This window comes from Dipteris shenzhenensis, chromosome 12, assembly GCF_047967505.1.
Source record: "Dipteris shenzhenensis isolate YYH24624 ecotype China chromosome 12, Dip_SZ_1.0, whole genome shotgun sequence".
NCBI lineage: Eukaryota > Viridiplantae > Streptophyta > Polypodiopsida > Gleicheniales > Dipteridaceae > Dipteris > Dipteris shenzhenensis.
The window spans coordinates 12,854,031-12,880,951 of NC_141607.1; the positions used below are offsets into that span (position 1 = coordinate 12,854,031).

Genomic DNA, 26,921 nt, shown 5'->3' on the forward strand with positions numbered 1-26,921 from the left:
TTTCTCTACTATCGATGACGTTTAGTAGACGCAACGATCGCCTGCGAAGTAAGATTCATGGTTTCTCAGTCAGATAGCAGCTGTGTTAGCGAGAATTGGGCATCATGCCATGCATCTGCCTTATCGTCATGAATAAGAAAAGAGTTGCGATGGAGCTGGACGATCATCTACTCAGCAGCATGACTGTAGGTGCTGCCTTCAAAGATTATGTAAGGCCTTTGTTTTGCCGTGCAGTCTGAAATTGAGCGAGAGAGAGAGAGAGCGAGAGAGCGCAACAAGAGAGAGAGAGAGATATGGGCCGCCATGAAGGCAGCTGTACCAGATGTATGACCCGTATGGTCAGTCATCAGTCCAAACTTCTCACTCTACAACTTAGTGACAAAGATCCAGTGATGGGTCATGTCACTAGGGTCAAGAAGATACGAGATCGGCTGGCTGCAGTTGGAAGCAAGCTGGGTATTCAGCAGTTAACGGTAATGTTGCTGAACCAACTTCCTTGTGCCTACTAGAGTTTCATCACAATGATCACTTTTGGTGAGAGGAGTAAGCCATTAGCCTTTGAGAAGGTGAGCTCCTTGTTGGCTCAAGAAGAGATGAGGCAGAAGTTGTATGGAGGAGGGGATGAAGCTGCATTGGTAGCCCAAGGGAAGCACAAGAAGACCAACACCAGGGGCAAGAAGCCTATGGGAGAATCTACTTCTCAGATCGCGAAAAGAAGGAGTCTGACGGACATGAAACAAGTGAAGTGCTTCTGCTGTCAGAAGCTTGGGCACTATGCCAAGAATTGTGGCAGACAATGCAAAGAAGTCTCAGTCTACTCCAATGAAACCAATGGGAGAGTCGACAAAAGTTGCTAAGTATGAGTTACTCTTTGCATAGGTCCATGAGGGACGCTGGTTTCTATTTCGGAGCTGCCCGGTACAGACCCAGCAAAAGGAGTGGGTTCCCACAGATTGAACCTATACCTCAAGAGTTGGCGGTGACCATCGGCGATGATTTGAAGTGTCCGTTAAAAGGGCGAGGTTTTATTCCTTTGTCTGCTGATGATGGTGTAACAAAACTTTGTCTGATGTTTTGTATCTACCAACTCTCGCAAAGAATTTCTTTAGTCTTTGCCATGACCAGGATCAATATGAAGGTAGAGCAGGCATTGATTCGAAGACTCTTTGCACTGACAGGGGTGGAGAGTATATGGAGGTCCTAGCATTCTGCAAGCCAAGGGGAATCAAGAGATTAAATGACAGTTGCTGTCACTCCTCAACAAAATGGTGTGGCGAAGCACAAGAACTGAGTCATTATGGAAATGGCAAGAAGTATGATGGAGGGAAAGAACCTGACAAGGAGTTAGTGGGCTGAGGCTGTTCAGACAGCGCTCAATATCATCTCAGAGCTCAGCGACGAGGTTCTTGTAATTGACCTCTGCATAGACAGGAGATTTTTGAGGCTACTGTCTGGTACAATCTTGGATTCCTATATCAATGCTTGAGCTAGTAGTATCACTTTGCAAGTAGGTATGCCATATACGGGCTACAAATGATCATACTTTGTACATATTTGGCGACTATGAAGTTGCCAGGCATTGTAAGCAGGAAGGCCTTTCACTCTATCCTTAGCTTGGCCATATATAGGCTACATAGTTTGTACATATTCGGCAAGTACTGAAAAGGCCAGGCATTGCAACCAGGAAGGCCTTTGATTGTGTCCTAAGGGTTCTTCTCTTCCAGAGGCTAGCATACTGGTGCTTCTCATAGAATGGTGTTCATCTGTAATGGCTGTTGATGAGAAGTTTCAGAGTAAGATTCAATCTCCTGTTAGCTGGTTAGGCAGGCTGGTGGACACTGTCTTGAGCAGACAATTGTTTAAAACACGGATGTGCTCTCTCATGTACCTTGTTTGGTCTTTATATTTACTAGCTGAGCTACACATCATGCAATTTTGTGGTAGGGGGTTTATGCTGGCCTATACTTTTACATGTTGATTGTGTGGTCCTGATTTTGTCCAGTCAGGAGGTGTGCAATGCAATGGGACTGCACTACTATTGTTATTCAAGCCCTCAAAGACAAGGCCAGGGTTCTCAAGGATTCATTTGCTGGGCTTAAAGGGTCAGCAAGAGTTTGTTGTTGGGTAACAGCAATCAACTTTGTAATGTGAGAGAGGAGCACAATAGCAGTGTAGCATTGTTTTGACCAGGTCTTCAAAAATATAGCAAATCTCAACTTTATCTGATGATTTTCCCTTTAAGCCAAATGCATAGCATGACGTAATCTGAGCATTTAGGCTGCAAGCTAAAAGCTTGTTCTCAACCGCCCCTATGTATCTAGAGTTTTGTGAGGGCATAGTCTTGTTTCTAGAAGCCGATCAGCATGTTATGTGGAGAAGTTAACAATATAAAGTAATTAATTGCTCTCGTATTTTGCAAGTTTGGCAGGTGCAATCCAAAGCAATGCAATAGCTAATATGCACATAATGCAGGATGCCTTTCAAAGTAGTGTGTATGGCAATATATGCGTATGAACTTGGTTGCATCTCCCGAGTAAGTTGGAAAAAATTTGATCTTCTCAAGAGGTTTGTCATATGCAGACTTGCAAGATCAATTCATTGGACTTTCATGAGACTGAAGATTTTCTAGTTACAGCAAGTGATGATGAGTCGATACGCCTTTATGACACAGCGAATGCCTTGTATGTAGACACGTTCCCTGACTCTATTGTCAATGTGCAGTAATCCATTTTCAATCTAGATATTTTTAGTAGCTTATGCTTGCTTCATTGTTGTAACTGGCTAAAACTCATAATGAAGATTTTCTGCTTCATTTTCTGCTAGGTGTTTGAAGATGATCTACAGCAAGAAATATGGTGTTGATCAGATTTGTTTCACTCATAATAAAGGTTCTGTTTTATATTCCTCAAAGAATGGTTGGGATGGTGAGTATGTCCAAGTTTAGAAAGGTGATATTTGACAATTCTTGCCTGTTTAAAAGCTTTGTGGTGTAGTGCAGGCTTGATATTGACAATTAAAATATCCTCACTGAATTCTGTTTGTGTTGAAGGGCAGAATCATTGCGCTACTTGTCCCTCCTTGACAACAAATACATTCGCTATTTCAAAGGCCATAGAGATAGGTATGCTTGTCCATGCCATTCTCTTTTGGAATATATTTTCTTTCTTTTATTGTGGACATCTGAACAGGGAAACAAGTTTGGAGGGCGGGAACTGTAGGAACACGTTTGTTAGAATATTCCAGCTTGAAAGAGATGGGATGTTTTAGCAACATGGTCTTTAGTTTCTGTTGCATACTTTCAGTTGACTGTAAAAGAGGGGTCGATTGATTGACAATGGAGGGACGAATGACCGTTGATAGCAGAACCGATCCCTTAACCATCCCTTAACTGCAACTTGACAGAAATGGATCAGTAGATAAAAGAATAATTGTGGAAAGCCATGTCACCCGAATCAACTATTTTGTCTAGACCTGCTAGTGTCATGTAGTTTGCATCTCGTGTTTCGGTAAAGTTGCAAGCTCACGCACATCATTTTTTTGTTCCGTGGTAAACAAAGGTCTGTTGAAAGTAAGAAATGTGCAGATATTATGTGGATAGGACACACCCTACCCATATATCAATATAGTTGCACATAGGAAAAATTGAAATATTCCATCTCAGCTTCGCCCCAATCCGCCTGCTCCGCTGCCTCTCCAGCGCCTCCCCTCTACTTCCTTTCTGCCCCCCCCAAACTGATTTGATGATCTGATGATAGATTGACGATACGGGATTGCAACATTCACAAAAACTTTTAATGGAATTCACAAAGGTATACTTTAATGGAATTCAGATTCTCTCTCGCACTAGGGCCCAGGACAATCGTTGGGCTGGACCCCTCTGAAGGTATTTATTCCACGTTTTAAAATTTGAATACAAAATGTCTCAACTGTTAGAAATCGACCAATAGAGGGTATGCACAGCGGAAGACTGATAGAATAGCTCAGGAGCTCACACAGTGTGGTGTGGGGTGTGGAATCACAGACTTCTTAAACTTATGTGCATAGCATAGGTGTGCAGAGTCATCAATAGACAATGAACCAGCCAGATAGAGAAACCACCAAAATAATATATTTCCGTCCAAAGCTATGGACACAATACAAAAGAGATAGATCCAGAGTCCCACCAATGGTGTGGTCCTCCGATCTTACCACGAGGTACTCCTTCTATCTGCTGGCTATCTCTAGACTCGAGCCCGCATGCTCCACCTCGAGCGTAAGTAGACTTTCGGTCCAGATCTCTTCCACCTTGCTGTCTGCAAACCAGCCTAGGTGGGCAGCCCTCTGAGTGAGCTAAGTCTGCAGATCTCCAGCCAGGTTCACCTCTAGGATGAGGCCCTACTATTAAAAATGGCAGCGGAAGATGCAAACAAACTGAAGCTACAGAACCACACAGAGAACACTAGAGACAACAAGATGTGCCATAAACAGATCTGCTGTAACTCAGCCCATAAACCAGGGCAGCAACTGAAATACAAAGTGTCCTGAACAGGATGAGAAACAAGAGCTGCTGAAGGGGCTGAACTGAAGCAGAGGAAAGGGGCACAAGGAGGCTGCAGCCTGAGAGCACGGAGGCTGGAGGAGCGTGAAGCGAGGAGGCAGGAGCCTGGGAGCGAGGAGGCTACAGGAGCCTGAACCGAGAGGCAGGAGCCTGGGAATGAGGAGGCTGAAGGAGCCCGGGGCGTAGAGGCAGGAACCTGGGAACAAGGGGACTGAAGAAGCCTGGAGCGAGGAGGCAGGAGCCTGGGAAAGAGGATGGATCTGCAGAGGGAGCGTGGGCAGCCAACAGGGCAGCTTAAGGGCTCAGGTAGGGACTGCCAGGAGCAAGCGAAGACTGGAGCCTTGAGGAGCTGCTGTAAAGAGTGAGTGAAATGAGGAAGGGGGAGGGCCCTTATAAAGGGAAGGCCAGGAGGGTCGGTCTAGCAGGGGGCCAGGGGCTGGTCGGCCAGTCTACCCCCTCTGGCCCCCTGCTGTGTGGGAGCTGGTCGGCCAGTCTACCCCCTCTGGCCTTGCTGCGTGGGAGCTGGGGTGCGCCTTGGAGATGTCAGTCTCAACACCCCCTCTCAGCTCCAGGGTGTGGCACAAGACCCAGAGAGCTGGCATGACGCTGGAGAAGGGGAGAGGAAACAGGTTTGGTAAAAATGTCGGCGACGTTGTCGGTAGTGGTGCTGAAGAGGAGCAAAATGGTACCGTCAAGAACCTTCTCTCGCGTGTGGTGGTACTGAATTTCGATGTGTTTTGTCCGAGCATGGAAAACCGGATTGCGAGCAAGGGCAATACAGCTTTGATTGTCACAAAAAATTGTGGTAGGAGCGGGTTGCTGAAAACCACAATCGAGAAGAAGGCGCCGAAGCCACACAGCCTCACAGGTGGCACTACACATAGCACGATACTCAGCCTCGGTGGAGGATAGGGCGACCGTGGGTTGGCGTTTACTGGACCAGGAGATAGCCGCAGAGCCAAAGGAGAAAACATAGCCCGTGGTAGAGCGGCGAGAATCGGGGTCGCCAGCCCAATCAGAGTCACTCCAACCTCGGAGAGTGAGCGGGGAAGGAGAGGAACCACCGGCAGTATATAGGAGCCCGAAAGTAGAGGTCCCCTGAAGATAGCGGAGGAGACGTCGAGCAGCGTGCCAATGAGAAAGCGAAGGGGTTTGCATGAAGGTACTGAGGGTGCCGACAGAGAAGCCAAGATCCAGTCGAGTGTTAAGTAGCCAGATAAGAGAACCAACAAGCTGGCGGTAGAGGGAGGCATCAGGATAAGCAGTGGACCCAGAAGCAGAGAGTTTAGAGTTGGGATCCATGGGAGAAGTGATGGGCCGACAGTCAGCCATGTGGAAAGTTTCGAGGAGCTCGTGAACATAGCGCTGCTGAGAGACAAAATACCCCCTCTTGGTCTGCCAAATCTCAAGACCCAAGAAAAAATGGAGGAGGCCCATATCCGTCATCTCAAATTCAGTTTGAAGAGCAACTTTAATGGCAAGGATATGATTGGTATGACTCCCAGTAAGTATTAGATCATCCACATAAAGAATGATGAAGGTATGAAGCTGTCCTTCATGAAAGAGAGACAGATTGGGATCAGCCAGAGAGCAATGAAGCCCTTGGCAGCAGAAGAAGGTATCAATACGCTGATTCTAGGCCCTAGGAGCTTGCTTGAGACCGTAGAGGGCCTTGCGAAGGCGACAGACCATGGAAGGAGAACGAGAATCAATGAAGCCAGGTGGCTGATCCACATATACCTCTTCTTGAAGATCACCATTTAAAAACGCAGATTTGACGTCCATTTGAAAAATGGGCCACTGATGGTGGGCCGCAAGAGCAAGGATCATTCGGATGGTGCTCATCCGGGCGGTAGGTGCAAAGGTCTCCCCATAGTCGATGCCGGGTCGTTGGGCATAGCCTTTAGCCACCAGCCGAGCTTTATACTTGTCGACAGAACCATCAGAGGCGTACTTTGTTTTGAATATCCACCGGACACCGATTACGGAACAGTGTGAGGGACCAGGAACAAGGTCCCAGGTATGGTTCCGAAGAAGAGCATGAATTTCTGCTTCCATAGCCTGTTTCCAATGAGGCTGGGCCAGAGCCTGAGGAAGGGTAGTGGGCTCGCGAGTGGCGAGGATGCGAGACATAAGGGCGTAATTGACATGGAGGGGATCAAAAGAGGACGGTGGGGGGTGGCGATGAGAGCGACGAGGCCCATCATCAGGATGTGGTTCGGAGTAGGGATCCTCAAGACCGGAGGAGCGGAGAGTATCAATGAGCCATCGCGGAACACGTACCGAGTGGGGTTCCAAGGGAGGAGCAGACGAGGGTGGAGCCGGAGAAGGAGGCGGAGGAGAGAGAATAGGAGGTGATGTAACGGGGGACGAGGCAGGTGGAGGGATAGAGGGCTCCGGGGCATCGGACGGATCTCCAAGAACAGGGGGAGAATCGGAGGATGGCGGAAGGACCTGCTCGTCGAAAAGGACATCCCTGCTCACGGAGATAATTCGGCGGCGAGGATCATATAGGCGATATCCAGTGGAGACGGAGTTGTAGCCTACGAACAAGAGCTTGTGGGACTTAGGATCAAGCTTTCCACGATCAGATTTAGGAATATGAACATAAGCATCACATCCAAATACCCGAAAATGGGAAACATCGGGCTTAGATCCATAGTAAGCCTGATAAGGGGTCATGCCTGGAACCGCTGATGTCGGAGAGCGGTTAAGAGTATGGATCGTTGTCATCATGGCCTCGGCCCAGAGGGACTGAGGGAGTTGACTGTGAGTCAGCATTGTCCGAGCCATTTCAACGCCGGTACGATGTTTACGTTCAACCATGCCATTATCAGAAGGGGTACCTGTGTTGGCAAATTCCCAAATAGCACGTGTAGAAGTAAGGTGCTTGATATGATTGAGAACCCCTGGTTGACAATTGAGAAAGATGAACGAGCGTACACGAGCATTCAATTTGTCCCAGATAAGAGAAGCATGTGGATCCTCCTCAGGAGACGGACGAGGGATCCCGGGATCAACAAACTCGGCAAGATCATAAGATTCCAATACAGACGCCATCTGAATTTTCCAAAGGGAATAGTTGGTCCCATCTAACTGCCGAGCATCTGGAAATGTAGGAAGAGTGGGGATGCGTACAGGCTTGTTAGACTCTTGAAAGAAACTGGACATAGGGGGAACGCGAAGATCCGGAGCAGAATCCTTTGTTTCATCAGCCATGACTGAAACCAGGGAGTGGACAGCAACCAAGGGCTGAAGAGAACGGGGCTGGTGAGCAGATCGAAATCTAGAACGGGGCTGCCGACAGGCAGCAAAAAAAAAAAAATAGGGGAAGAAGAGAGCTCTGTAGTCAGCGGGAAAGAGAGTTGCCGACGAGGACAAGCTTCTTCAACTTCATCAATACAGGAGCTCCAAGATCAGAGAGTATTCTGGTGCTCTGATACCATATTAAAAATGGCAGCGGAAGATGCAAACAAACTGAAGCTACAGAACCACACAGAGAACACTAGAGACAACAAGATGTGCCATAAACAGATCTGCTGTAACTCAGCCCATAAACCAGGGCAGCAACTGAAATACAAAGTGTCCTGAACAGGATGAGAAACAGGAGCTGCAGAAGGGGCTGAACTGAAGCAGAGGAAAGGGGCACAAGGAGGCTGCAGCCTGAGAGCACGGAGGCTGGAGGAGCGTGAAGCGAGGAGGCAGGAGCCTGGGAGCGAGGAGGCTACAGGAGCCTGAACCGAGAGGCAGGAGCCTGGGAATGAGGAGGCTGAAGGAGCCCGGGGTGTAGAGGTAGGAACTTGGGAACAAGGGGACTGAAGAAGCCTGGAGCGAGGAGGCAGGAGCCTGGGAAAGAGGATGGATCTGCAGAGGGAGCGTGGGCAGCCAACAGGGCAGCTGAGGGGCTCAGGTAGGGACTGCCAGGAGCAAGCGAAGACTGGAGCCTTGAGGAGCTGCTGTAAAGAGTGAGTGAAATGAGGAAGGGGGAGGGCCCTTATAAAGGGAAGGCCAGGAGGGTCGCTCTAGTTGTCCTAGACTGATCAGCCTGGTCGGTCAGCCAACTGGGCCGACCAGCTGGTCGGCCAGGGATTGGTCGGCCAGGACCTGGTCGGCCAGGGGCTGGTCGGCCAGGACCTGGTCGGCCAGGGGCTGGTCGGCCAGTCTACCCCCTCTGGCCCCCTGCTGTGTGGGAGCTGGTCGGCCAGTCTACCCCCTCTGGCCCTGCTGCGTGGGAGCTGCTACCCCCTCTGGCCGTGCTGCGTGGGAGCTGGGGTGCGCCCTGGAGATGTCAGTCTCAACACCTACTGCTGCTGCTGGTGCTGCTCCTTTCTGCTCCTCAAAGGCTGCTCCAAGTGATAATGAATGAGGGCACACGGCCCTTCCTTTTATAGGCCTAGAGAGCTGGCCAACCAACCGACCCAGCAGACGTAAAATGGCCGACCTGCTGGTCACCCCCTTTGGCCCATTAAATGCTCCCATTCTGGGGCTCAAAACAAGGGCCTGTTGGCCCACAAAACTAGGGCACATGCCCCCCTATATATACAGGGTCCAGCCCCCCCCCAGGCCTGAAGGGTGGCTGTGACCAGCCCTATCATCCTTCCAAACAGCCGACCAGGTGTTGGCTCCTTCCGTCACGTGTGTGCCACTTCTAGGGCTTGCTGCAGGTCGCTCTGCTGCCCACAACCCTTGCCAACTGGCTTATCACCTAGACACCTGCTGCGCCTCCTGCCAGGCCAGATCCAAGGACTTTTGCCCTCGCCACCTTTCCTGCACATGGTCGCTATCTGAGACAGCTTCTGGAGCTCCAGGTATCTTTTCTTGTGAGGTGCTGCCCATGTGGCAGCCCCCTCTCTTTCTCTCTATGGGTGGAGCATTTGGTGACATCCCCTCGGCTTCTATTCAGTTGACCTCAACTGAAAAGCTTCCTTTTAAATATCAAGGAGGTGTGGATGATCAGACAACATGTCTTCATCCATGCACTTGGCATTCAATGCCAAATAGTTCTTGAATTTTACAAGGTACTTGTAAATTCCTTGCAATAGGGGCCTTTGCATACAGTATGGCACACAATCTGCTCTGGTTGAAGGACCTCCTCCAGCTCTTCCACGTCCGTTGGATCTTCTGTTATTTACTGGCTCTGCAGGCTCCGGCCCTTGATATCTCTTTAGAAGAGTCGCATGAAAGTTATTGTGAATCCTCCAATGCTCTGGTAGTTCCAATCGGTATGCAACCTCATTAATCTAATCTGAAACCTTGAAAGGGACATAATATCTGGAAGATAACTTTGCATACAGTCTCTTTGCCTTTAAGCTTGCGGAGCCTCACCTTTTCAAACTTCAAAAGTACCCAATCCCCTCGCCTGAGATCTAGCCGTCGCCTATGCTTATTTGTAGCCTTCTTATGCTTTTCTTGAGACCTTTCTATTGCTGTCCAAACCTGGCTGAATGTTGTTTGGAGGTCTCTGACATAGTGATCAGCTGCAAATATCTCATCTTTGGTCCTCGGGTAGGTGGCAGAATCACCTTTCCATACATGACCTCAAATGGGGCTTTCCTTGTGGAGCTGTGAACAGTATTGTTCACCGTGGAGCTGCGAACAGTATTGTTATATGCAAACTCCACAAGTGGAAGGTACTTTTTTTCCCAGTCTGATTTTTGGTCAGCCACGTAGCATTTCTAACATAGTCGAATTCACTACTTCACTTTGACCATCTGTCTAGGGATGGAAGGAAGAAGAAAAATTCAGATTCGTCCCCATATTATCAAATAAGGCTCTCCAGATAGGCTGGTCATTTTGGGGTCTCGGTCACTGACAATGGACTTTGGCATACCATGATGCCTGAAAGCCGTTCAGATAAAAAGAGCAGCCCACATGATGGAAACAAATATGGACAGCAAGGGGGCTGTTATATCAGTTTGCATGACCGATACATTGCTCTAGACAATGCCCTAGCAGTTCAACATACCAATGGAAGGAATACATGTATGCATGGTGATGGCAGAAGCCTACATAAGGCCAAATGGCTGAAAAGATAGATGATGAGAAAAGCAATGTTGAGCAAATCTGTGATAGAAATCAAGATGCGGATGTTGACCAGCAAGATAAGGATGTGGATGCACTTGCACTTAACATGTCTAGGCATGCAAACTTTGAGGACACAGTTTTTGAGGAGGAGGTGAGTATCCAGTGTTGTATGGTCTCCATTAAGGAAGAAAATATTGAAGAATACGGTGATGATAACAAAGGATGCCAAAGCAAATCTACTAAGAAGCAGATTGTGCAGCAAGAGCAAGGTATGCATGACAGTTTAATCCCTGAAGCTGCATCACCACACATTCAGGAGCAGTACAGTGGGAAAGATAGCCACATGAATAATGCCCTTCACTATTGCTCACTAAATGAGTATACTTGGGAGTTTTGCCTCCAATACTTAGCAGCCATAATGGGAATGAAGGCATTTCGCATGAGTGCTGTAAATGGAAGGGCAGCATGTCATAAATATTGCTGCCATGTATTGGCACTTTCAAAATTTGAGAACAAAGTTTTCAAAGGGCAATCAAAACTTGAGCTGCTCAACTTAAATGACATGTTTATGAAGCACACAATAGAGATGCATTCATTTGGGACTGAACTTAATGGTAGGAATGGAAACCAGGCCAAGCATGCAGATTTCTGGGATAATACCAGATGGCATACGTTCATGACTAGAGGAAGGGGACTGAACTTAATGGTAGGAATGGAAACCAGGCCAAGCATGCAGATTTCTGGGATAATACCAGATGGCACGTATGTTCATGACTAGAGGAATGGGACTGAACTTAATGGTAGGAATGGAAACCAGGCCAAGCATGCAGATTTCTGGGATACTACCAGATGGCATACGTTCATGACTAGTAGGAATGACAAAAGCTGCAAGTACATGGTACAACCTCGAAATGACAGCCCAAATTATGAAGACAATGGACAGCACAAAGAAGATGGCTGTTATGGCAATGGACAGCAGAAGGAAGATGCCTGTTATGACACTTTTGAGAAGGTGTATGGTGGCAAGCAACCCTTGCACAACCATATTGGTCTAAACAGCTACTGTTTCCAACAGTACATGGGTCCACAGCAGCATGATAATGCAGATTTTCCAGATGATGGAAAAGATGCACATGGAAGTGCGATGGAAGGAGACCAAGGTAGAGCTATAGTTAGGGGTGAGGCAAACTTGCCACAACACAAGTTGGGTATCGTACAGGACAAAGGCAATCAGCTTCTTTCTGAGAAGGGTGATCTCGTACGACACGATGATGCTTCATCCTTGTCTGTAGAGCACGAAGTTACACTCATGCATGTGGATTCTGTCGCATCCCCACACAAGATGCAGGGTGGGCAGCTGGTAGAGTATTTACTACACAACCAGCCAAATCCTTCCATCTTTGGGAAGCGTATTAGTGAGCAGCCCACTATGATCTCACCCATGGGAAATTTTAGCCAGAGACTTCACCAGCGACTCTTCCAAGGGGTGATATCCTTGAGTTATGTGCAGGGGATATAGGCCCATCTTTATTGCTGCCATTTGTCACATCCCAACCTCATGTTGATGTTTTTGGGAGAGCTTGTCCCTCTAGCACTCATCTCTCAGCTTTGCTTCAGCCCAATGCCTATGAGAGGATTTGGCCTCGATCTGAATCAGACATGAGGCTCTACATAGAGTCTAGGCCACCTCGAATGCAGCCTGGACAGATTTTTGTGGAAGGATATTTCAGATTATATCCAATGGATGATGAGGGCAAGGTTCCTCATGATGGCATGCACCATGCCCACACTTGGTTAAAGTTGAGGGCTTCGTCTTGGAAGTCCTACACATGGGCACCTTTCAAGGACCTCATGGGTGTCATGGTTAGAAGTAAATTACAGCGATACAGCCCAGAGCTGAAGGCCTTACAGGTGAGGACTGAAAATCCTTGGATTGCTGAGGAAGCACAAGCACTGCTGGAAGTGTCAGAGCCTGAGTACAGCAGCTATAATGAGAATGATTTTCAGTTCCTAGCATATGGGCAGTTGAAAAATGCAATGCAACAACTCCTCCTCAAAGCTGCCTTACAAGGTATATGGCAAAACAATGAATGCTTCTGACGTGGGGAAAAGTGGGCAGCAAGGCATGGAGAGGTCCCCAAAATAGCTGTCTTGGGGAGAGCTAATCTGTATGTGCTTTTGAAGCTTCTGCATGACAAGTATGCTAGGTGGGATCAACACTGACATGACCCCGGTGGTGCCACAACTTATGGGGACAAGGACTATCTTATTTTTCCTTTTGACCCGGGTGGCATATGTTTCACCGTTTTGCAGCAGCCAGGAGCCTTTGTTTCCAGCCACCACTTGCTATTTTGAGGGCAAAATTACATTGAGCGGGGATGGTTGTAATGAAGGCCAAGATCAGGCCAAGTTAGTGAGGGTTAGATCTGATTTGGCTTAGGGGATTTTTAGACCTAGAGGGGGCAAAAAGGAGATATAGTAGAGGGAGACTATATAAGTCCACCTCCACACCTTTGTACGGACTTTTTGATGCGACATATAATCCTATCTACTCTCCCTCCCATTCTTGCTACCTGTTGCCTACGCTCACACTCTCTCTCTACTCCCTCCCTCTCTCTCTCTATCCCCCTCATCCTTCTCTCTCTTCCTTTCTCCTTCCCCTTCTCCTCTCTTCTCCTCCCTTCCTTCTACTATTCTCTCCCCATCTCCAAATCTGCTCCTCCCCCCTTCTCTACATTGGATGGCTTGGATCTTCGCAGGGTCCATCTGTATTCCATTCTTGGAAATTATGTTCCCCAAGTAGTGGAAATTATGTTGGCATAGAGCTGGTGAATACTCAGCTCTTGAACAATAGCAACAACATGTTCTCCGTGCTCTTCTTTGGTCTTTGAAAAGACTATGATATAATCGAAGAAGGTACCTTTAGAGTGTGTGTATGGATGGAAGATGCGATCCATCGTTCTGTTAAAAGTAGCCGGGGCATTTGTCAACCCAAAAGGCATCACCAGTTACTCGTACAGCCCAAATGTAGTGCGAAACGTTGTCTTATGCACAACATGGAGCTATATTCAGACTTGGTGATAACCACTTTTCAAGATTTGCTTGATCCCGAAAGGGGGCGACAGGGCCAATTTACGATGATCACTTCGCTGGACACCGCTTACAAGATATCTCGGCCAAGGTCTTGAGTCTATGATTGCGGCCCCATCTAATTGGTATCATTCATGACACCAAGGCAAGTTTCGTCAAAGAACTTAGTATCTTGGATAACCTCTTCACCTTATGGGAGGCTTTGGATTGGGCCCGGAAGGAGCCTTAGCCTCTTGCTATCCTTCTCTTGGATTTTGACAAGGCCTATGATAGGGTGGAGTGGTCTTTCCTGTAGGGCACCATGCAACGTTTAGGTTTCTCAGACGTATGGATCAAACGAGTTTCAGCCCTGTATGCAGGGAGTTCCAGTCATATGGTTATCGGTGGTCATAGAGGCGGGCTTTCTCTCTTTCTTGCTCAGTTCGATGAGGCTGCCTTTTTGCCCCCTTTCTTTTTCTCTTCGTCTATCTTCTGTGCTCTCAGGTCGGAGGCCTTACAGAGATGTGGCTCCCGATCAGACAGGAGGAGCTGCTAGATTCAGAGTTTGCCGACGACATGGCACTCTACGTGGAGGCTCTGTGGAGAGCCTTGAGATAGTCTGGGAAGTTTTAGCCACGTACTGCGCTGGCAAGGATCAACTAGACCAAATTAGTAGGTTTTCTTATAGCAGCCGAGGAGGTTTGAGACTGCGAGACAGCCTTGGGTTTTAGGTGGATTCCAAGAGGATAGACGGCGGGACACGATGAATGTCAGGCATGCATGGATATTTCAGCAGAGAAATAGATTGCCCCGGTCCTAAAGAGTGTGTGGTGTAAGCTTCTATTTAGGAGCTCGGTCAAACTCTCTTTAGTAGGCAGCGCCCTGTTGGTCGACCATGCCCTACTTGCCTCAACTTGGTGTGAGAAACAATGAGAGCAAGAGTGAGCTGAACGTAGGTCACTCAAAAGGTGGACTGAATGAAGTGAAGTACACACAAGAGATGAGGGGTTTTGTCTAAGTGACAAAACCCTATCTAATCACTAACCGTAGTTAGGGATTAGACTGTGGTTAAGAGGAAAAACCTCTAAGAGGGAAAAGTGCCCCTAACCCACTTATTACATTACATTGGCCACTGCCTAGAATATAATAATAATTCTAACACTTGGTAGCTAGTGGTACGCGGTTTTACTCCAAGCTCTGAGCCCTATAAGCTCTTACTTCAAAGAGAAACACCCCTCACACAGGTAGATAGTGGCAGCAGTCCCATAGATGGATCTTATCGGAGGCCCCCCTCACACGGAAGGGCTCCTCTCTGATGAGGATCCTCTTTAGCCTTTCTTGAGGACTTATTTGGGCTAGACCTACTTGTTGAGGGGAGATCAGGCGGCAACCGCTCATCAATAATAGCCCTTCCATGTCTGAATCCGTGTGAATATCTTTGATGATATGAGTAGGAGGTTTCCGATAGCCTAGATGTGCGCTTGTACTTGGTAATCTTTGAAAAACGACTCTTTTTTCCCTTCTAGAAAGATATTTTGTCCTCTTTCTCCCAGCAAATAAAATCAATTCGTACGTAAATCGTACTTATATTCCATTGCTCTTCCCTGTCCATTCTTGATATTTATGGCAGTTTAAAGGCTGGCAAAAGAAAAGGGCTAACCGCATTTCTGGACTTGTGCCGAGGAAGTTTTGTGCCCATCGGATATCCTTTGCATGGTCGATCGAGCATTAAATACTATTTTTACTCTAGTGGTTCCTGCTGGCCGGTTTCTTTCCTCATCAGGAGATATGGCATTCTGAGGTCTGGGATTCAGAGGGATGCATGCTTGGGCAGCAGATACATATAGACTTGGCAAAGTGGGAAAGTGGCCCAACGAGATCTTTCGGGGCCTGGAGACAGTTCCCTTTGGCAGAGGGTTCGGATAGTGGGCCGTTTGGGCAAGGTGTGGACTATCATCCCGGACACGGTCCTTTTAGAAGAGGAGGGAGCACGTTGGCGACTTTGGTTATGGGAGGGTCGTTCTCTTCGGGACATTTAGTGGGATCTTGGGAGTGGTTCTGGCCTACTCGAGTATAGGGTCGAGGAGGTCCCATTGTTCTCATATACAACTCGTATTGGCGGCCGCCTATAGATGGAGGCGGCAACTTGGACCTCCTCGGGGGAGCGTCATTGGGTTGAGCAGGAGGTCGTTCTTTCTCACATCTGGTTGCGCTTTTGGACCAATCTGAGTGGTGCATGGGAGCTTGCCCCATTGGCTAGAGCAGATGCGGGTGGATGGTAGTTGCCACTGTTGTGTGGATAGAGTGATAGAGGTGTACCCCATTGCCTTTGGGGATGCCCAACAATGCAATGTATTTGGTCGGCAGCCCCGAGGATTGTGGCTAGCACTCAGTGGATGCAGCGTGACTTCACTTGGGGGATGGTTGCTTGGCTTACATGCTTTCTTGATTGATCCTACCTCCCCAGCTTATTTGATACCGGGTTAGCGTGTGGCTAGGCATACGACGCGATGTTCACCTTGTACCTTCGTCAAAGGATAGTGTTTGGGAGACAGTGTCTAGCATCACTGCTTGGAACATTTGGGTCGCCTATTGCAACTTGGTGACGGGAGTCCTCTGATAGCCAGTATTGTTGCTATCTAGCAATACTCTACGTGCCATTTGGGAGCGTGGGACTCTGGGTTCTAGAGTGATTGCCGAAAGGCGGGAGCGTTTCTGCAAGGCATGGCCTAAAGGCATATTCTGCATCCTCATTGTGAGAGGTATTCGCTGGTTGTATAGTCCACCACCTTGGTTGTTAGCCAGGATTCCATAGATAGTGTGCTGGGTTCTCAGGAAACAAGCTGGTTTTTTCTCTAGGTGAGAAATAGTTTTTCTTTATTTCCCATGGTCAACACCTTTTGGTTTGGCTTATTTGTATGAAGGTTTATTTCAAGCATTAATAGAAGCTCCTTTTCTTTATAGAAAAGCCTATGTAAGGCATAAGTTGGATGATAAGGAGATGAAATATCACTTTTATGATCAAGAGATGCTTGCTACCGTGCATGCAATCAAGAAATGACCATAGGACTCTCAGATACTTACTATCTCACACGACTTTATCCCTTAAGTAGAGAAGGTTGTTATCCATTGTGCAAAACTATGGTTTTGGTATTGAATATAAAGCGGGCAAAGAGAATATAGTGGCAGACTCACTTTCCAGGATGTGGGCCTGTACTTTTTTCACAATTTCTGAGATTTACAAGGATTGGATCCATGGGATTCAAGAGGAATGCCTCTCAGATCCCAAAGCTAGTGCTGTATTCTAGGCCTTGCAAAACATCCCCACTAACGTTATCAGCGCCCAACAGTGGGGGTAGACCATAGTACAAAAATATGCTCTCACACATACAAATCCACACACCCACACATACTTGAGCATCCTTTTATACAAAGTCTTTGTACTGAGTTTTTGTCGGCATTCCGGAGGTGAAGGGCAGACTCAGCCATGACGAAGGCTAGCACTAAAGGAGAAGGCTAATCAAAAAGTAGTCCAAAATCTCTTTATTCAAGCTACAACTGCTTGTGAAGTCTAAACGATTTCATTTTAGTCTCTCCCAAACGAGCATCTAAATCTAGTTGATAGGGCAAGGCACCATTTAAGATAGAAAGAATTATTGCAATACTAGCAAGCCGCAACTTGGACGAAAACTTCACAAGGTGAAATTTGCATGTCCGCTAATACGGTAGAAGCATATACTAGATGAATCCAGGAACATTCCAAACTCATCCTCTAAAAACACAACATAGTGCAGTTTCAATCTCACGATAGTCACTCATAAGATTGAAAACCATAAACTCCATCACACATAGCAGGGTCTAGCTACTATGACATCCCCACTGACGTCATCAGTGCCCAACAGTGGGGGTAGACCATAGTATAAAAATATGCTCTCACACATACAAATCTACACACCCACACATACTTGAGCATCCTTTTATACAAAGTCTTCGTACTGAGTTTTTGTCGGCACTCCGGAGGTGAAGGGCAGACTCAGCCATGACGAAGGCTAGCACTAAAGGAGAAGGCTAATCAAAAAGTAGTCCAAAATCTCTTCATTCAAGCTACAACTGCTTGTGAAGTCTAAACGATTTCATTTTAGTCTCTCCCAAACGAACATTTAAATCTAGCTGATAGGACAATGCACCATTTAAGATAGAAAGAATTATCGCACTTACAGTTCTACACATATGTATAGACATCCCTCCAAAGTCCCTTCCAATAAAAGCTTTTCTTGACTTTATGAATTTCTAGCCCAATATGGCCAATAGGAGATGAATGAAACTCCTGCAGAATTAGCAGCTTTATAGGTGGAATTTTCAGTGAGAAATATTCTGCCATTATGCCACAGTAAACCATGTGCAAACTGAAGTTGGGATAACCATGACAATCATATAGTAGCTAGTCCTTGCTATGCGTGATGGAGTTTATGGTTTTCAATCTTATGAGTGACTATCGTGAGATTGAAACTGCACTATGTTGTGTTTTTAGAGGATGAGTTTGGGAATGTTCTTGGATTCATCTAGGTATATATGTGTAGAACTGTAAGCCATGTCAACAAAACAAGGAGCTGAACAACAAGCCCTGCATCTCTATGGATTTTGTTTCAGGTCTGCCAGCAACTCCTAGAGGATGGAACATCATACTTGTGGTAGATCTTATTTCAGGGCTGCCAGTAACTTCTAGAGGATGGAACAGCATATTTGTGGTTAAGGCTGCCCATTTTATCCCCACAAAGACTTAATACACAGCTTCTTTGGTAGCTCAACCATTCATAAAAATGTATTCAAGCTGCATGGCTTACCTCAAGAAATTGTGGGTGGCCGTGATGCCAAGTTTATGGGTCAATTTCGGCAGAAGCTTTTCAGGTCCATTTGCACACTCCTTACTCCTAGTACAACAGATCATCCTCAGACTGATGGGACAGACTGAGAGTTTTAATAGGTGGGGAAGAGTATCTAAGACACTTTTGTTTTGATACCCACTGTACATGGGACAAGTGGCTTATTATACCACAAAGCATGCTCACCAGCCAGCAAGCTAAGGATGATCTAGCCAATACAACTGCCCTGTTGCAGCAGTGCAAGTACAACATGCTGAGAGCTCAACCTAGGAGGATGGAGTATGCTGCTTGCCATTTTGAGGGCTCCACAAATCAAGGTATGCATATCTGAAGGGAATACTAATGTCAAGCTTGCCCATAGGTATTATGGACCATACAAAGTGATAAGCGAAGTGGCCTATCAATTGGAGCTTCCTCCTAATGTTTTCCTTGTTTTACTACTCAAGAAATACCTGGGTCCTATGGAGCAAGTTTTAGAGAAAATATATCCTTGGGATGAGGCTGGGCACATTGAATATATTCATGTGAAGATAATTGGATTCAGAGATCATGTGCTCAGAAATAAGTCATATGTGGAGTATTACATCAAATTGAGAGGCCATTCTGATGATGAATCTTCATGGCAGCATGCATCTATTATAGAGCAGTAGCCTTACCTCCTCAGCTGATGCAGAATTCCAGGAGTTTTGGTTACCATTGTTGCTGCATGGAGCTGAATTAATTCTACTACTCTTCCAGAAACTATTCAACATTTGGGTTGAATTTTTTTGGGAGGAGTGGACTGTAACGAAGGGGAGTTTAGTTAGTAACTTTTTAATCAGCTTTGTACTAGCTAGGACTGCTAGTGTGCTGCCCTTGTGCTCATCATCGACTGCCTCTGCCTCTGCCTCTGCTGTCGGTGCTAAAACTGCTACCCTATGACTTGAAAGAGTAGCCGGTCTGCAACAGAATTGCTTCTAACTAGAGCTATCCCTAACTATATATATACTTTGTATGACTAGAATATATCCAGTCATACAAATTTAGAAATTTTGTTGTTCTAAAGTCCAAAAATCTACACATAAAATAAAGAGAAAACGAAAGAGAAGAAAAAAGAGATAACAAAGTTTTTTGAAAAACAAAAGGAAGACAGTCAGCAAGCAAAGCAACACTTATGTCATCATCAGAGCCCAAGCATAAGCAGCAAACAGGACTGCTTCTAACTAGAGCTATCCCTAACTAGTTTACCCTCAGACAATCCTAGGCTAGCCTACTCATGCTTAGAGCAGATTGGAATGGCTTTGAACAGGAAGTCGGCTAGATCCATTCATTAAAGAATAGAAAATGTATTGCTGAAGTGTGCAGGAAGTACAATATGAAAAGAACAGGAAAAGTAACTTCATAGATTTGAAGATAGTGAGAGAAAAAGTCAGTCAGGGGCTGGACTTACAATAGATGCTTGTGAGGGGCTTGCACTTAGAATTCAGCTTGGACCTGGCTGTAGTACAACAGTATGTAGATCATAAGCTGAGTACAACTGAGCAGCCATGCCTTTTATAGAAATTAGGGCAGGCTGTTTTACAGCATTGCTTATGGGATAACTCCCCTAGACTGCCACGTGTCATGATGTACTATCGAATATCACTTTGAGGAGCATCACTGACTGTTTCATATTGATGCAAGGTAAAGGCCGTGGCAAGTACTTTCCAGCCTTTTCTTTAAAGTCAGAGGAGGCGGAGGATGAGGTGTATGCAGTAGAGATTGTGGAGCCACGATATGATATTAAGGGTAAGACTATCACTAAGACTATCACTCATGGAAATTAGGAGATTAGGATTCAGATGAACTTTGTGACAATTCACAGTCACGTGTTGTCAATATGGTTACGAGAAATATTGATGAGCATTTGTGACTTCATGGACTGCTCTTGGCTCTTTAGTTATACTGTTAAGATTTGAATCCTGCTTGTGATGTACCTTCTATGATGGTTTTGATACATACGATCTATCATAGATTTCTTCAGTACTTAGTTTTCATTTTTCTCGGGCACCTGGCAGGTAGCAGGTGATTGGCAGTGGGCACTAGTTAGAAATAGTAGCTTGAGTATTGACAGTACTTATCTATTGAAAATGGGGAGAGGGTGAGAGACACTCATCACATGATTGGAGACAAGAGCTGAGGCACAATAGCCGATGTTGATAGATGGTTGAGTCGTAGCAAGTGCATGGCCTCATTTATAGGCTGGGCAAGCCTTATCTTCCCACACTGACACCTCATAGATGAGGTCACACACAAGAGAATCTAGATCCTATAATCTAGGGGAGGAATCACACCTACCACATAAGGTGGCACAAGTGGCCTCAAGACTCTTCACACTTACACTCCTAGGACTCTAGGACCACACACACTAGGACTCCGATAGTTCCAACAAACCCCCCTTCGGAGCTAGGGCGAGAAACTATGACATCATCCAGACTGTGCATTCCAGGCAATCTCAGAGGCTAACAGCTGAGCATAATTCAGAGGTTGAACCAAGCACTCTCATGGCTTAGGTGTCAACGTGATGAGAGACTCAAATCTGAGCATGGATGCATGACCAACTCATAGGTCTAGGGAGTACACCAATATCCTGGAACTCGGCCAGGTTTGATAAAGGAAAGACATCACAACCCCCCCGTCTCCTAACTGGGTACATGGAAATAAGTGGAGCCTTTTATAGGACAAGGCACACAAAATGACAAATTATTACATCATTTTAGGGGGACTACCCAAGGTAGAGTACCTAACACACACACGATTCTAGAAAGCCCACTCTTCATCTATCACCTCATGGAGGGATAGACCAAAAACAGCAACAGTGCAGGCTTGTTCCTCAGGTCCAGAAGGTGTAGCTTCATCGTCTTCGTCCTCGCTCTGCTCCGCAACCAGATTGGCATGTTCTTTGGCTTGTACCTTTGCCATCTTCTTGAAGCAACGATCCTCTGGATGGCCAAGCTTCTGACAGTAATTACATTTAAGAGGTTTTCCTTTCTTCTTGGGCTTATTTTTGAGAAAGAATGCTTTGTCAGGTTCAAAAGAAGATTCTGCTTTCTCTGTAAGCCTACGGTCCTCATCAATGAGATGAGCTACCATATCCTTAAAGCTCATATTGCGGCTGACTCTTAGGACAGCAAGGACTCACTGTACTTGGAAATGTCTTCAATACTTGAGAGAAGTATAGCAACTTGATCATCATCTTCAACAATGGCTCGAATGGCAGATAATTGTTGGAGAATTGACCCAAGATTGCTCAAGTGTTCATTGAGGGTTTCAGTTTCCTTCATCTTGAGCTTGAAGAGTTTTTGTTTGAGAAAGACTTTGGAATTATTGATTTTATTTCCAAACAAATTCTCTAATTTTTCCCAAACGTCATTTGCAGTCTTATCAAAATCCGCATGGTGGATAAGGTTGTCAGCTAAAGCTAGGCCAATGATAGCCATTGCTTTATCATTTTGGTTCTCCCACCAACTGATTCTAGCATCATCACTTTGGGGTTTTGGCTCCTTGCCATTGGTGATATTCCATATGCCTTCTCGCATAAGAAGAAGCCGGAGTTTCGTCTGCCAAGTTGGGAAATTGTTCCCTGAGAATTTCTCGATGAACGAGGAGATTTTTATGCTATCCATTGGTGGGAAGGTCTTAGCTGTTATTACAGCCAGTGTCTAAATCCCTTACAATGTTTATTCAAAAAAATAGGCTGAGACAGATCTCAAATCGTGGACATAGATCCCAAAAGAATAAGCAAAATGTTGTTGGAGAACTGGTGGCGAGTCACATCACGATCATCCTGGCGAGTTTGCATAGTGAGGGGGCATCCGCTCGTCAAGCAGCAAACAGCATCAGAGCATCACGCCATCCTCTTCGAGTATGGTGTCCAGCTTAGTTCAGGTCGGCAGGGAATGGCGGGCTGTATTGCTGATCATGAGCAAAAAATTGAGGACGGGTAGAGCAAAGGGTTTCAGGCGATTCCTTATACGATGTTGATAGTAGAGATTAGCGCAGGTAAGTTTTGACGAACGGGTAGCGGCAAACAGGGCAGCGCAGATGATCAGTGCAGGACCATATCAACACACAGCGCAGGTAGAGTTTCGGGCAGCAGCATAAGTCACGATCAGCATCAGGTCGTCAGTCGAACAGTAGATGTCGAGTAGCAAATGGCAGACATCTTAGATTGTCAAAGTAGCGCTTGTTGATGACGACCCAAAGACAGCAGCTGTAGGTGATGGTGGCAGCTACAGCTCAAGGAGAGGGAGTGGAGGAGCTAGCCTCTCCATAGCTCTGATACCATTTGTTGAAAATGGGGAGAGGGTGAGAGACACTCATCACATGATTGGAGACAAGAGATGAGGCACAATAGCCGATGTTGATAGAAGATGGTTGAATCGTAGCAAGTACATGGCCTCATTTATAGGCTGGGCAAGCCTTATCTTCCCACACTGACACCTCATAGATGAGGTCACACACAAGAGAATAATCTAGGGGAGGAATCACACCTACCACATGAGGTGGCACAAGTGGCCTCAAGACTCTTCACACTCACACAACTGTAGGACACTCCTAGGACTCTAGGACCACACACACTAGGACTCCGATAGTTCCAACATTATCTTGGCTCGTGTCTGAACGTTATTCTTAAGACTTGATCAGTTATGATATTTAGTACTACATACTTTCAACCTTCAATTGAACTCTGATTCCATAGTTTCTCTAAAGAATGTTAGGTCTACTTTGTTGAATCAGGAATGTTATTTCTTACTAATTAGTACTTACTAGCGAAGTACTTACTTGAAAGTACAATGTACTTACTGGTATGTACGTTGTGTTTTGTATATAAACTGTGTATATTTATACAATTCTATGTATTTTTCCATGCCAAATGTCTTATTCTTTATTTTTGCATCATATCTGGCATTATGTACTATTCATCAACAATCTAACAATCAGGTAATCTTACTGCATTCCTATTATTATTGTAAAATTCAATCTTGTGTTCCAGATTTATCCCATGGAAAGAGGCAATCTGGTGCCAGGATCTTAAGATTCCAAGTATGAGATGCGATGCAATGGTTTAATCACTCAAATCAATGTGAAGAACTATAAAATTAACTTCTCCTTTAACTTTAAAAGCAGCGTATTGAAGACTTTTGTTTGCACTTGCAGGGTGGTTTCGCTGTGCATGTGTCCCAAAAGTGAAATTTTCCTATCAGGATCTCTTGACCATACCATTCGCATGTGGGATTTAAGAAGCAATGTTTGCCAGGTATCATTCAATCAAATCTGCATGTGAGCATTGATTGTCGTAGATGTTACTTATCAGGTGTTCCCAACCCTAAAATTAAGGAACAATGTCTGCTGGTTTCTTCTGATTAGTTCTTACATGTGAGCATTTTATTATAATGCCTAAACACATAAAATTGAGTGAACAGGGCATGCTTCGTGTGCATGGAAGACCATCCGTTACATATGATCGGCAAGGTCTTATTTTTGGAATATCAATGGAGGGTGGAGCAATAAAACTATTTGATGTGCGGCATTTTGATAAGGTTTGGCTATGTACACGTTCTTTGCTGCAGTTTCTGATATTCTACACTTCCAGATTTTGAGTTTGTTGGTTATAGTGACTGTATTTGGAGCAGGGTCCATTTAATACTTTTATTGTTGGAGGAGATGCAATTGAAGTTTCTGGTATGAAGTTCAGTAATGATGGGAAGCTGCTCCTGTTGTCAACTACAAGCAGCCATGTCTATCTCCTCGACGCATTCAGTGGAGTCAAGGTGGAACATCATCACTGAGTGTTCGAGTTTTTCCTTGTGATTTCATTCTAACCATTTGATTTTGTAATTTCAACGCAGCTTCATGAATTTATCCTCGAGCCTGATCCTGATGGTGGTACACTCGAAGCATCATTCAGCCCAGATGGACAATTTGTGTTATCAGGTTTGCCACAAAGGAAGCTTGCATAATTGCTCTTACAACATGGAGGGTTCATGCCTCTAATGAGAGTTGCTAATACTGTTACAAATTGGTTGTAGGCTCTGGAGATGAAACTCTTCGTGCATGGAGCACAATGAGTGGCCAGGAGGTGTGTCCTTTAAAACAAAATATATGTATGCGGAGGTTTTGTATGAATACAAATGGTTCTTAGTTTCTTGGTGTTTCAACTTGAACAGGTTGCAGTTTGGACAAGCTATGGTGGAATTCCTGCAGTCGTGAAATGGGCCCCCCAGCGCTTAATGTTTGCTAGTGCTTCCACCCTATTGTCTTTTTATATCCCTGATGCTACCAAGTTAACGTTCCCTTATGTTTCAAATGCTTCTTTTTATGATAATGAACACCCAGCTTGTTAATATGTTTTATTCTTAAAGGCATTTTTGAGCTTGTCATATTTTTTTCTTGTGTTAGCTCCCCAGTCTTTATCCCAAGGATGGTGATTCTTCTCTCCTTGTTGCATTCCATTTAAGGCCATTTTGTTTTTGTCCTTGTGGGTGACAGACCTATGTTGCTGACATCCCGTTGCTGGTGAATTTGATCACACTTGACATGTGCATGCCCACATTCATTCCATTCATTAACTTTGTTGCCTGGGTTGGTGCACTATGTACAGCGGAGATTGCCTATGATGTAAATCATCAAGCTGCATTAGTGTGCGCTATAGATGGAAACAGTTTGAATTCAACCACTGTACTGGTTTGCAATTAGTTGTTGCTAATCAGTCCATTATATTTGGCTGAACGAGTTATTTGAATAAGCACTCTTGTCATTGTAAGTGATCTTAGCACATTATTCCCTAGAGGATAACCAAAATGCAAAGGAAGGAACATGTAACTCTATTTGTGTCTTCAGGTGCAAGAGCTAGAATAAGAGTGGTGTCTTCTAGCCTAGGTTGTCGACTCTTCACTTAAATTGTGAGTTCGAAAGCAAAAACATTAATGTACCTTCTGAGCGTCTGTCTGATTGACATAAGCATCGACATGCATCTCTATGGGTGGCTTGATGAGGGAGCAAAATACGTGTCCGTGGAGGTCGTCAATATGCATCTCTATGGGTGGCTTGACCAAGGGGACAACATATGTGTCTTTTGTTGGTAGCATGGCTAACAAACAAATGAAGATATTGGTGAGTTGCACCTGTCTCGCCATATGTACCAATGGCCTTCCATCGATGAGCCAAGGTCATGCTCGTGCCGTGCGTGCATGTCCAACATCCTGTGACGCCATATCTACTAGATTTGAGAGTTTTGAAAACTGCTACATCATAGTTCTTACAACCTATGTCATGAGGGCAATCACTAAGCCTCTTCCTTCCATTGCTTTTGATTTTGCAAGGTTTCTCATAGGACGTGTCATTCTGGTGCAAGGATGTCCAAGATTCATTTTTTCAACAAGGAATTAACTTCAAATCAACAGTCATGAGAATTCAAATAGTTTGACCATAAAGTAGTAGTTCACAATTCCTTTGCACCTAGATTGTAATAGGTTGACAAAATGCTTGAATCAAACTATCAAGTTGTGTTACTAATATACGTTAATCTGTAGCCACACAATAATGTCTTTGGTGCTAATTGCATAACTCTTTTTGGTCCACCTCCTCGTTTCCCCTATGAGACTATTGATTGAGGGGAAGGATATAGAAAATAGAGATGCAATTTAGTGGGCTCAATTTTTTAAAGATGCCTTCATTCATTTCTAGAACTCTATAACTCATCTAGCAAATGCACGAAGTCGTCAATGTAAATACTACACTCAACTACACTGTGAGGTTGAATTGTAATGTTGTATTGTCAAATTCACAAAGAAGGATTGCAAAAAAATTCATAGCTAAATGGTCCTACCCTTAGTAAGTGCCAAATTGAATTTAGAAAAACTTTATTTCTTGCAAGGATATGGACCTGGTAGAAAATAATAATAATACTTGAATTTTTTAGGATGAAATGTTTCTCCCCCTGCCTGTTGTATTTTCATGGGAAAGTGGGCATTTGCCATATCATCTACCAACTAATTAGTTGGCATTAGCCAAAGTGTCCATGTAATCCTAGCTGTCAATTGTTAGGTTTGGGTACAAAGGTGGCAATTGACCCAAGAATGGAAATAAAGTTCGATGATTTGATAGTGGGTTGGGAAAGGACCCATCAAAATTTACTTTTGCATTCTCTCTCGTCTTTAATCTACATATGTTATGATATGGAGAAAGGAAAATAGTTCTATACATGACATGGAGGAGATCAAAAAATAAATCATGCATTACTTGCCATAATTTGTTTCAAAGATATCATACGTAGAAACATCTTTTTTGGCCCATAATGTCCAATTTCACCTCTACTTTTGCGTAAATTAATCTAAAATTTTCAACCTATGTTTCTACCCTATGGGTAAGGGCCATTTATTTTTTGA

General features: G+C 45.2%; 1 protein-coding gene across 1 annotated transcript; it reads left to right on the forward strand.

Moving 5' to 3' along the window:
* On the forward strand, positions 1-25,347 carry LOC147895833 (protein ANTHESIS PROMOTING FACTOR 1-like). The gene is made up of 10 exons (XM_087382617.1): positions 1-209; positions 2,581-2,681; positions 2,824-2,924; positions 3,055-3,121; positions 23,692-23,791; positions 23,958-24,074; positions 24,168-24,305; positions 24,384-24,468; positions 24,564-24,613; positions 24,702-25,347. The coding sequence occupies exons 1-10, from the start codon at positions 105-107 to the stop codon at positions 24,876-24,878; spliced, it is 1,041 nt and encodes a 346-aa protein (XP_087238743.1). The 5' UTR covers positions 1-104; the 3' UTR covers positions 24,879-25,347.
* Positions 25,348-26,921: the final 1,574 nt, after the last annotated feature.

What these genes read in the sequence shown, in the direction of transcription:
- LOC147895833 (XM_087382617.1), top strand. Translation starts at nt 105, where the DNA reads ATGCCATGCATCTGCCTTATCGTCATGAATAAGAAAAGAGTTGCGATG. An exon ending in TGGACAATTTGTGTTATCAG is followed by an intron (nt 24,469 to 24,563) that starts GTTTGCCACAAA and finishes AATTGGTTGTAG; the next exon opens with GCTCTGGAGATGAAACTCTT. An exon ending in GCACAATGAGTGGCCAGGAG is followed by an intron (nt 24,614 to 24,701) that starts GTGTGTCCTTTA and finishes CAACTTGAACAG; the next exon opens with GTTGCAGTTTGGACAAGCTA.